General features: G+C 29.7%; 1 protein-coding gene across 1 annotated transcript; it reads right to left on the bottom strand.

Moving 5' to 3' along the window:
• Positions 1 to 578: 578 nt before the first annotated feature.
• Positions 579 to 5,918, bottom strand: LOC110633562 (dihydrolipoyllysine-residue acetyltransferase component 4 of pyruvate dehydrogenase complex, chloroplastic). The gene is made up of 6 exons (XM_058139174.1): positions 4,725 to 5,918; positions 3,982 to 4,173; positions 3,456 to 3,543; positions 3,284 to 3,354; positions 1,880 to 1,963; positions 579 to 932 (listed from the first exon to the last, which is right to left on the bottom strand). Exons 1-6 carry the CDS (start codon positions 5,631 to 5,633, stop codon positions 828 to 830), a joined length of 1,449 nt encoding a protein of 482 aa, XP_057995157.1. The 5' UTR covers positions 5,634 to 5,918; the 3' UTR covers positions 579 to 827.
• Between the last annotated feature and the right edge of the window lie 6,249 nt (positions 5,919 to 12,167).

Here is a 12,167-nt window from a genome sequence, read left to right as displayed (position 1 = left end):
ACATGCTAATGATTGCATTAATCGGATTTCACACAATTATCACGTAACTAATCAATAAACCCAATGCCTTTTTTTTTTCTCTCTAAATGAAAAAGCATTTGGTGATTTATAAACATTGTCTCCAAATAAAAAAATACAGATTGACTTGCAAAATATTTATCAAATGGGTTTTGTTTTATCAAGTAGGAGGAGGTAAAAAATGAATCTGATAAAAAAGCAGCTATAGAAGCGTTCAAGCTGACCACAAATGTATGGAGACGCTAGCGTCTAAGCTGTTTCAGAGTAGCTCCATGCATTTGTGGTCAATTGAACACTCTTGTAAGTAGTGTCTATGTTGTTATTCGGTTCTAATTGGTAAAAAATACCCCTTTCAGTAAATATTTTATAAATCACTCCCTTTGTGTATTTATTTTTTTCAAACCCACTTGTGTGGAGAAAAGCACTTTGTTTTAGGGTTGATTTGAGGCGTTGCACTTTGTTTAAAGGTTGATTTGAGGTGCTGATAAACCATGTTTTAATGCCTCTTCGAAATTAATTCATGCCACCAATTTAAAGCAAAAAAAATACTATTAACAAGGTTCTGTCAAAAGCTAAAAATTTGAAATATTATTATTCCCTTCTTTTAAAAATCTACTCGATGTCACTGTAATCCTTATAATTAAAACGTTTAAAAAAAATACAACATGAGCATAATATCGCTAAAGAGGACTGCAAAACCGGCCTCGCCGGCCGAGCGCTTTGTTTCGTAGGCACCAGCATCTTGACAACAACCAAATAGTAGGTAACTCAAAATCAGCAGAACCGTGGCCTGAAAGCCCAAAACGTCATTACAATGTCAGGCTTTCTGGGTTCTCAACAATCTTTGCGAACGTTTGAAGAAAGGCAGCCAAGTCAGCACCATAGACAGTTCTGTGATCAGCTGTCACATTCACCTGGGGAAAAAATCAAATACAATTCGATTAAGTTTTTCCATGCAAATATTTACCTGTAAGCAAAATGCAAAACTTCCAAAATCCAAATACATGCTCCCAGTTGATGGTCATTTTTGCATTTGCTGAATAAAAATATTTGAAAAATTTTACCATAAAAAATTTGTAGAGAGAATTATTTAGTGGCAGTCTTTTCAGCAATAAGTTATATTTCTCCATATCTGAAGACAGAAGCTGAGGAGGCCATAAAAAAATTGAAAGGCATGGCTTTTGCTTTTCACAGTTGAGATTTGTAAACATGATCTATGTTCTCTATGTTCTTCCCCTTGAAGAAGATGTAGATCAACAACTTTGAGAAAATGAACAGCTATTTTAATTATATAGAAAACATGCCAAGGTATAAAAGTAGAGGTATCAGTATCACTACCTCAGATAGGACATAACAGAGCCAAGATTTTACTGAAATTTTAAACATTTGCCTCGTCTCAGTGTGCAAATTTTTCTATGATATTATGATACGCCATGAACCATGAAAGTGATTTTTCATTTTAAGGTTTTATTCAGTTGAATCAAGTCTTTATCCACATTACTAGCCAGTACAGATTACAGACATGAGATTAAAAATATATATATTTATTCAACTGACATCCAATGTCCAAGGGAAAAAGAATCTGTATAGGACCCCATCAAATTCAAATTCTTAGTTTAACACTGCATCTTCAGCTCAACATATTTCTTCCACTCAAATTTCTATGATACCTCAATGTGATCAAAATTTGGACAATTTGAGTCCATTATTGGCATGAGAATAACATTACAAATAATATGTACAATAAATCGCTACTTAAAAAGCACAGAATCTAAGTTATTAGAAAGTTTTTAATGCAGGTCTATATCATTGTCATATATTCTTTATTAAAGAAAAAAAGGGGATCAAAAATCAAACTCACCAGCATTTTACTTTTAACACAAAAGAATCCATCTGCATCAGCCACCACAGTTGGTTTTGATGCTCCAACCGCCATTATAGCCCCCTGAACAACATTTCAAAGTTTGAGCAAATGATTAAAAGAGCAATTAGTAGTTTCTATTAACTAATAGAAAAGCAGCTGCAAGTATATTTCATTAACTAATAAAAAAACAGCAATGAGTAGATTCCCTTAACTAGCAGATCTGGGAAGCTCACTCCCATTGAAAGTAACTATCAAGTTTTGCTATTTATTTCATGTCCGTTTGTTGCAAGAAGATAGGTGGCATTCAGATGCTCTTTTGGGAAGTGCAGAGGATGAATTTCTACTATTTGGAAGGGAGGGATAGGGATGAAAATTTAAACAGTTCTGAATAGAACTGCCCTGGGAAAATAGTAACAAAGATTCAAGGTGTAGAAAGATTACTTACGAAGGGCTTTCATAGGCTAAATTGAAGTTAATAGAATTACGCATGGAGTACTCATATGGTAGCTTACTAGAAAGGGCTGGTTTTGCTTCACTAATGATGTGAGTGATGAAACTTCTATTTGTTTTGGGCATTATTCTTGGTCAGGGGATTCACACAATAAGAAATTTCTGGCTCCTTTCTCATTAGTTTCAAACAGAAGAGTTGTTAGGCAATTGCTTTTGTATGAGTTGAGATCTGGCAATGCCAAGCCCTACTTTTAAACCCCAGAATTTGGAGATACAGGTATACATGAATTCAAACGAAAGCCCTTAATCAGTTCAGTCCTCTATAAATAGAATGGGGGGAAGGATGAAGGAAACTTAGGGCAAAGTATCATTATATAAAGCCTTTTCCTTAAAAGCTGTTTAAGAACTGTAAGTTCACTTACATTTATCCTTTTCTGCTTGAGAAGCTTCAAGGGAATGAACTTCAACCATTTGATACTATGATGAGATGAGGGAAATGCTAGTAAATAGACATTTTCTTTGTAAAAGGGATGTGTAATTGGTAAAAAATTACTTCTTCTCTGTGAATAGGTAGGAACTCTTTGGTAATTGATATATTTACTATTGACATAAATTGGTTGACACTACTTAATAGTGCATTTTGGAGCAGTGTTTATGCAGAGCTAAATCAAAAATAGGATATCACTCCATTAGCTATGTTCTGTCAAGTACGTGGAGAATAATATTTGCAAGCTTTTGAAAATCCAGCATAATGTTTTGATGCTTTTTATGAAAGGTTTTTATACACACAATTTCTTCTTCCTCTTGTTTTCTGTTTTTCCTTTTCCTCAAGGAACATAGTTAATAACATGTCCTCCTAGTTTACTTAGGCTGTACCTACTTTGGAATCTTCATATGATTAAGGAGAAAAAATCAAAAACAGAGGAAAAAGAGCTAACCATCATAGCTCACCTGACCAGGAGGAAGAATAGCATCAAACCTGTCCACTCCAAACATTCCCAAATTGGATAGAGTGAATGTCCCTGCAAACAAGTGCAATTTAAATTGCTTTCTCCCAAAGCTTTACACACTAAATTCAACCTCTTAGGAGATGAGAAAAAAGCTATCATTTTCATATAAAAACCTGAATTGTACTCATGGGGCTGAAGTTGCTTTGCTCTGGCTTTCTCCACCAACTCTTTCCACTTTTGTGATAATAAGTATAGATCCAACTACACCAACAAATGATTTACAAAAACTACAAATTGTTATATCCAGAAACCGATACAAAAATTAAAAGGAAAAGGAAAAAAAAGAAGAGATATACATTTAGGCTCCATTGGCTTTACGGAAAATAATTTGTATTTGAAAACATTTTTCCATGGATAAAAATTTTTTCTATTATTTGGTTACAACGTTAAACTAATGTTATGTTTCATATCATGCCTGTATAAGTGTTTTCACATTTTAATAAGATTGTCAAAGTTCAAAAAAAGTCTTCTTTTTTTTAATAATAAGTCATTTTAAGGAAAAATAGCTTAGTTTTCCTTCAACTAAAAAAATATTTTTTTTGTTGACCATTTTCTATATATCTCAAATGCTAGAAAATACAATATATATATATATACTTTAAGCAAAACAATGGAGACTTAGTTACAAACTTACAATACCTTATCTGCATTTTGAAGAACAGGGGTTATCAATCCGCCATTGATTGCCACTGCCACTGCAATGTTAACGTTACTGTTATAGGTAAAACTTTTCCCATCTTTGCAGCTGGCATTCACGACTGGGTGTTGAACAAGTGCCATTGCTGCAGCTTTTGCCAATAATGCAGTCATTGTCACACCTTTTGGTTTCACCTGATTATAATAAAGAACAACAATAGTCTCAATATAAGTAATACTAAACAACATTTTCAAACATAATATCATATATGAATCAAATACTTTGATTTTTTTTTTTTCAAAGATATATTCATTGCATGGCCTTAAATAGGCATTGAACTAATTACAAAGTTTGTCTGAGCCAAAGATTAAAGATAAAAGAGTCATCCAAGATACTCTTCCTAGCAAGGCTATGGGCAGCCACGTTCTTTTTCCTATTGGCATAAGAAAAAACAACCTCTTCCACTTGTTCAGACAGCTTTAGAATGTCTTGAACAATTCCATCAACTAACTGAATTCCATCAGATACTTTGATGTTGAATCTCAAACACCATTGATAGTTAATATTAGTTTTAGCACATTGAACTATAGCTACTCTGACTAGTTTGCAAGCTCGCTGCATTTTACTTTTGATTTTCAGTTTGCTCTATTCTCTGTGCCCCAAGAAATTAATCAAGTTCAGAAATACTCCAATTAACATTCAAAACACGACAAGCCAAATGAATCAACGAATTCAAGCTATTTACCTTCTCATATAGTACATCAAGTGCATCGGTTGTCACTGGATATCCAACCCGAAAAGTGGGTACTGAAAGACTGTCCACCATATTTTTTGACACTGCCGCTTGCATTGTTGTAAACGGTACTACCGTAGATCCTGGAAGTGGAGGAGCTGATGGAGTAGCAGCAGGTTTAGCTGGAGGAGAAGGGGCAGCAGCAGCGGCCGCTACTGGAGTAGGCTTCGGAGCCACAGGTTTGGAAGGGGTAATACCTGCCGCTGCCTCCACGTCAGCCGGAGTAATCCTCCCGAACGGCCCCTTTCCAACTACCTTGTTGATATCCACCTTATGCTGCTTGGCCAACTTCTTTGCATACGGCGTCGCCACTATCTTCCTGGGCCCCTCAACAGCAGGAATCGCGGGAGCAGCTGCGGGTTGCGAAATTGCGGGAGCAGGAGCAGAAGTAGCAGGAGGAGGAGTGGAAGCAACAGCTTCAGAACCAGTACTACCCGTTTTCGAGTTGGCTTTTGCTTTGGCTTCAGCAATTTCGTCCTCAGTCTCAGCTAAAAGTCCGATAGGAGCACCGACAGGAGCAGTTTCACCCTCAGGCACAACAATTGCAGCGAGAATGCCGTCGTAGAAGGTCTCGACATCCATGTCGGCCTTATCGGACTCAACAACGACGACGCTTTCACCTTTGGAGAGGACGTCACCTTCGGATTTAATCCAGGAGACGATCTTGCCCTCAGTCATGGTGGAGCTGAGAGCGGGCATGAAGATCTCCCGGATCTTCGATTGGACCCTCAACGCATTTCGTCTGTGGTGCCGAACGGATTTGAAAGGAAATGTGGAAGGCAGGGGGGAGAGAGAGGAAGTGAAGGAGATGGTTTTGTTGGAGATGGGGATTTTGGAGAGGAAAGGAGAGGAGGAAGCCATGGGAAGGAGAACGAGGGATTGGAGAGAAAGAGAGAGGGAGAGGAAAGGGGTGTGAATGTGTGTGGGAGGGTAGGAGAGGAGGGAAAAAGAGAGAAAGCGGGCGGAGAAGACGATGAGAGGGTGGGTGGACGATTTGATCTGCCCCACTCTGTTTCCATCGCCAACGCCCCCTGGAACATTTTGTTATTTTATTCGTCGAGTTCGTTCACTGCGTTATCGCTCATACGTTGTCTACTAGTCTTCTTTGTAATTCCAGGGCTTTTCTAGGTTTTTTTCTCTTCTTTAGTGACTATTTTAGAAGTTACTACTTCATATCTTCTCTAAAATGTTGCAATGTTCGCCTAGTCTCGATTTGCTCCGGTACTTTTTTTTTTTTTTTTTTCCCTCTCGAAGTTAGAGGTGGATTCATTAAAAAAAAGTCAAAAGGCCCAATTGCAGGATAGGGCCCATATCCAACAAATTAATTTTCAGAAAACAAAACCCAACCCTTCCTGGAAGAAAGCCCAAACCCATAACAACTGAAACCCTAGCAGAATGTGGATTAAACCCGAAACCCACAACCTGGCGTCGCGGCAGATACGAACCAGAATTTGGTTCGATAGTTAAAAAGGCGTATTACTTAGCTTGACATGGCTAAGTTTTACTCTCCACTCTTTTAATTCCTATACTGTTCATTGTTAAAAAAAAAAACATATAATTACGCATTATAAATAATACATTATGTAATTTATTATAATATATATATGTGTATATAATGACTAAACGACAAAATAAAATAATTAAATGTATTATGTTATTTGTTTTTAAAATAAGAAAACATATATACTAATAAAATTAGAAAATATTTATTTTAACTTATAAGTTGATTAAACTATCTTATAAAATTTTAAAATTAAGTTTACCTATTTACTTATAATATTTTTGTGTTGAGCTTATAAGCTAAAAAAAAAAAAGTTATGAGAGATAAATTTTTTATTTTGGTAATCATAATTTTTATATTTATAAGTTAATTTAATAAAATATTATATTATGTTACTCTTTAATTTTTAAAATTTTACCATATATCTTATTTAATATTATTTAAAATAATTGTAATAGTAAATATAACCGTATTCCACTTTTGCTCAAAATTATGTAATAATTATAAGTTACTTATAAATATTTTAATCAACAACGTAATTATTTAAAATTTTAAATACTTACAACTTTGTATTATTTTTTATAAGATAAATTTTATAAACTAAACCAAGCATTCTCTTAACATGAATAATGAGAACAAGTCATTTTACTAGCCACTCATACTTCATTAATTTTTTAACAAATTTTAAATTATTTATACTAAATTTTGTCAAATTATCAACAAATTTAATCATTAAAAATGCATTTTAAGGGTATTCAGTTTTAAAAAATTATGAAAAATTGTAAGCATATTTTTTTAATGCATGTCTATATATTAGGTAAATTTCACATGATATGCATAAAATTAATATATGTAATATAAAAGCCTTTCAATTTTAATTTGTAACAAACGATTACTTTAAAATTAATTGAATTAAGACATTAAAATTCAATTTAATTATTAATTTGTTCACAATTTTTTAAGTAAAACAACAATTATCAATCTAATTATTAATTATACTACTTTAATCCACAAAGCCCGTGGCAATTGTTGGATGTGTTTGGAAATTAATATTTCTTATGAATGGACATAACAAATCTATCTATATTATAATTAATATCTTTTCTTTAATCATTTCATGTTAAATTTAAATATTTAAAAACAAAATAATAAATTACATTAAATGACTATTAATTTATAATTTATAGCCATTATTTTGTAATTCATGTCTTGAATAACTAAACTTTGAATACAAAAGTTAATAAAGTTAATGTTATAACATTTTTTCAATTAAAATAGTTTGATAATTTAATTAAATTTATTTTAAATATTTCTTTACATCTTGTTTGCAAATGATAAGCATTTTGTGTGGTTTGAGAACTATTAAAATTTTTTTTATCATCTAATATTTCAAAATTATTCTTTGATTTATTTTAATTTTATTATATTTATTCAAATTCTACAAGCCATGATTCTCAAAATTTATTTATATTTATGCCGATTTCTATTTTCTATATTATTAGAAAGCCATTGTTGAATCCAATATAAAAAATTCAATTAGCACCAACTACAGCAAAAAAGAAAAAAAAATGATAAGAACAAGACAAATGTGACTATTATAGATATATCCGAAAAAGAGTTTACAATATTGGATTTGCATATGTTTCTGTTTGTCTTTATTATTTATTTATTAATTGTCACGATGACTCTTTTATATTTTTTTAATATTTTATTTATTTGTTTATTTTTATAAATAATGATATATTTTAATTATATATGTTAACTAACTTTTTTCATTATAAATGGCTTGAAAAAATAGAAAAAAAAATGTAATTTTATTAAAAATCTGAAATGGATGTGTAAATATTAAAAAAACAAAATGTTAAATGTGAGAATTATAGTTATATAAAATTATAAATATTAAAAATGATTTTAAGAAAAAGTGAAATATTAAAATTTAAATTAAATATAAAAAATTAATTTTTATTAAAATTACGCAGAGTAAACAGTTGTTTCTCTTTGTATTGTTATTGGATTGGGCTAGTTTCTGTATATGAACGTCTGCAGTGGACCTCTCTGGGTTGAGAGAAAAGCAAAATGGCCCATAAACATATCACGTACCATACCCTACACAATCATAAGTTGGACCCAGAAAAGGGGAAAAGGGGCCCATACTCATTATTAGCTCCCACTATTTATACTTTATATATTTTATCATTAAATTGCATTTTAATAATTTATCTAATGATAGTTATTAATAAAAAAGATTTACTTTATAAAAAAATAAAATTATCATGGAAACTTCCTACATATATCAATTAGAGCTCGAGGCCAACAAGCAATGGGTTTGATGGCCAATTTTAGAAAAAAAAAAAAAATATTTGAGCAAGGTGCTCATCACGAATTATCCGTTGTGAATATTTTTAGTATTAGACGTTAATTTTTTTTTTTTTTATTTATTAGTATTTGTTTTTCTCTATACTCTTGTACAGCTCACTGATTGACTTGCAATTCTTTTTTAATTATTATTATTATTGTTTTTTAAAGATAGGGGGGAAGAATGTACGTTAGTGAGTCACGAATGAGAGAAAATTGCACATCACTTCAGTTCATATCGTTTAACGTTTCAAACCAGCTAGCTAAGATCAGTTTTTTAATTATTGGATACCATTTTATTAAAGCCAATTTTAGTCATTTAAATCCCACTGAATTCGAATTAATCAAATTTAATTTTTTTTTTAATAAGATAAAGGTCTATATATGAGATTATGAGATAACGGGAGTAAAGGATTAATTATTAAAAAAATATAAAAAAAAATATTTATAATTGTAATGTGGATGTGAAACTATTTATAAAAACAATGTTTGCTTAAAAAAAAGCTATTAAAAGTAGAGATATTAAAAAAATGTCTATAACAAAGAAAATACTATTGAGAGTAGCAATTTTAGAATTGTGTCATATCATTCTCTATAACTTTTGCACGTCTAATACGACACAATAATTAGAAAGAGAATTACTTATAAAAACACCATTGAGAGAGGGATTTTCATAAGCATATATGACGTTCTCAATTGCCCTTTCTATCTATAAAAGACCAATCAAGTTTTACTATTTTCTTTTATTACACTCATTCATTTCTTTCATTAGTTATCTTTTCATTTTTCTTTTAATATTATGTATTAGTACTCTTAATAATTTTATTATCTTTATATTATTTCGCTTTCTATCGATGGAATAATATTGATATGTAAGTTTATATTTTAATACTTTTTTTTAATAAATTTTATTGTCATTGTGAAATATTCATAAGTTTACAATAATTAAAAATAAACTTATAAATATTTCATAATGGCATTAAATTTTATTAAGAAAATATATTAAAATATAAATCTAAATATTAGTATTTTTATATAAATAAAGGGCCAAATGACCTAAAAATAATAAAATTGTTAAGAACATTACTAAATAATATTAGAAAAAAAAACTCAAGAGAAGAAAACTAATCGAAAAAAATAAATAAATATAATAAAAGAAAGTAGTAAAACTTAGCCAATCTCTTTTATAAATAAAAAGTCATTAAAAATATCATTGAGAGTAATATTTTCATATACTTATAAAAATATTATTCTCAATGACGTTTTTATAAGTTATTGCGATGTGATTCTAAAAATGTTACTTTCAGTAACATTTTCAAAAGCATTAATTTCACATTATGTTAAAAAATTAATAATTTAATATGTTAAAAAATTTTTTACTCATAGTAATATCTTAAAGAGTAAAGAAATATTATATGTAGGGCTTCTTATATAAGTTTTAACGCAATTAAAAATTTTATAGGGAGCTCTATTTTTTTTATCATAAATATTTTTTTTATTAATACTTTTTTTTAAATAAATATTTATTTTCTAAATAGTTTTGAATTTACATTACAATTATATTTTTTAAAATTTTTTTTTTATAATTAATCCGGGAGTAGAGGCCACGTGATACTCAGTGAAAGCAAACGTCCGGGCTTGGAGGACGGATTTTTCAGATCAATAATTCAAATATATATTAAATTAAAATTATTATAATATATAAAATAAAAGGTCTAGGTCCGCATCGTCTCCTGCAGGATAAAGAATCAGGCCAAATCTTGGGGCCGGCCTAGCTGTCATTTGGAGCCATTCCCTATGGGTTACATCACCTATTTTGCCATTATTGTCAACCCTTATTTTTTTATGTAATAAATTTATTTAACCGATTACAATAGTTTGATTGTTCTTTATTTTATTTTAAAATTAAATAATTGAGAAATTTCAATTTTTTATTTCAAAAATAGTGTTTCAATAATTAATTCTAAAATAAATTGTTAATTTTTAATTAAGACTAATTTTAATCCTAATTTAATATATTTTTTAATAAGAACTGATGACGTGCATGCACGCAGTATCTACTAGCAATGCTAGTGCAATGATTTTTGTGCGAGGGTTTGATGGGGTTGCAGGAAAAGTGGGTCCACTGCGTTTGCCACATCAGCTACTATTTTCTTAAAAATAAAAAATTAGCCGTTGTCGTTTTTATCTGCACTGGCCACCATTATGGACTTGCTTCGGACAGGAGATGCCAATTGACAATGCTTTCAATGCTTTTGTCAAAAGTGACTTGCCTTTGATTAACTATAAACACATCAACTCATCAAATCCATAGAGGTGAGTATCAATTAGTTAATAAAAAAAATTAAATATTTAATTAAACTTGAAATAAATTAAAAAATTAAAAAATTAAATTAAATTAAATCAAATTCAAATTTAATGTGACATATTTTTAAACTTTGGAAAATCTTTTAGTGCTTAAATAAAAAATACATGAGATTATTGTAACCCTAAATAAGGTTTAGCAGTCTCATAACAAGTATTTGACAAATGACACAAATCTATAAATTGTTAGAAAAAATACAATGCAAAAATTTTAGAAAATAAGAAAAAAAACACAATAAAAGGGAAAGAGGCAGACATCCTTGTTAACTATAAAATCTTATAGCTCTTGTTTGAAAAAAAAATCACTTACAATAATAAAATTTAATTTAATTTTTTACATAATTATATATTTTGGTATATAATTTTTATTTATTTTAAAATATTTTTTTAAATTAAAAAAATTGAAAATTTTTATTTATAGATTTTTAAGTATGAAAATTAATAAAAAAGAAATTAATTAAATTAAATTTTTATAAAATTAGAATTTCTAAACAAAAGAATAAAGACTTAAAAAAAAAATAATAAGAGAAAGAGAAAAAGGAAGAGTATTCTAATTTTAGAATAGTACAATTAAGTAAAAAAACAATTAAAGGTAAGAAATATTGCTAAAAAAAGGAATAATTTTTTTTCTACTTTCAAGAAATTGGAACGCGAAGAATTTGAATTGCTAATTGCTGTGTTCGAGAATTAAAATAAATTAAAATGAACATAGAAATTAAATTGGGATAAAAATTAAAAATTAAATCTAAACTCTTAAAATTAAAACGGTAATCAAATCAATCTCCTAAAATTGATTCTAAATTAGAATTAAAATTAAATCATATCCTTTTTGAAATCAATTATTTATAAATAAGGAATTTAATTATTTTTATACAATTCTTAAATATGTGCATAACAGTGTAAAAGAGAACTGCTCAATTTTATTATATAATAATAATTAGCCTATTAAAAAAATAATAATAATAATTAGCATTATTAGAAACTAAAATAACAAATTTGTTTTTAATTATTGTAATTTATTGACAGCTGGCAACTCGAATGAGCGAGTCTCCCCTTCAAAATCCCGGAAACTGCGCGCGCCACTTCCCTTTTCTCGTCTCCTTCCCCTGCTGTTCAACTGGTAGCTTGTCTCTTACATAATTGCCCAATAAGCGACACGTGACGACCTAACATTG

This window comes from Hevea brasiliensis, chromosome 17 (genome assembly GCF_030052815.1).
Source record: "Hevea brasiliensis isolate MT/VB/25A 57/8 chromosome 17, ASM3005281v1, whole genome shotgun sequence".
Taxonomy (NCBI): Eukaryota; Viridiplantae; Streptophyta; class Magnoliopsida; order Malpighiales; family Euphorbiaceae; genus Hevea; species Hevea brasiliensis.
This window is presented reverse-complemented; position numbering and strand designations above follow the sequence as displayed.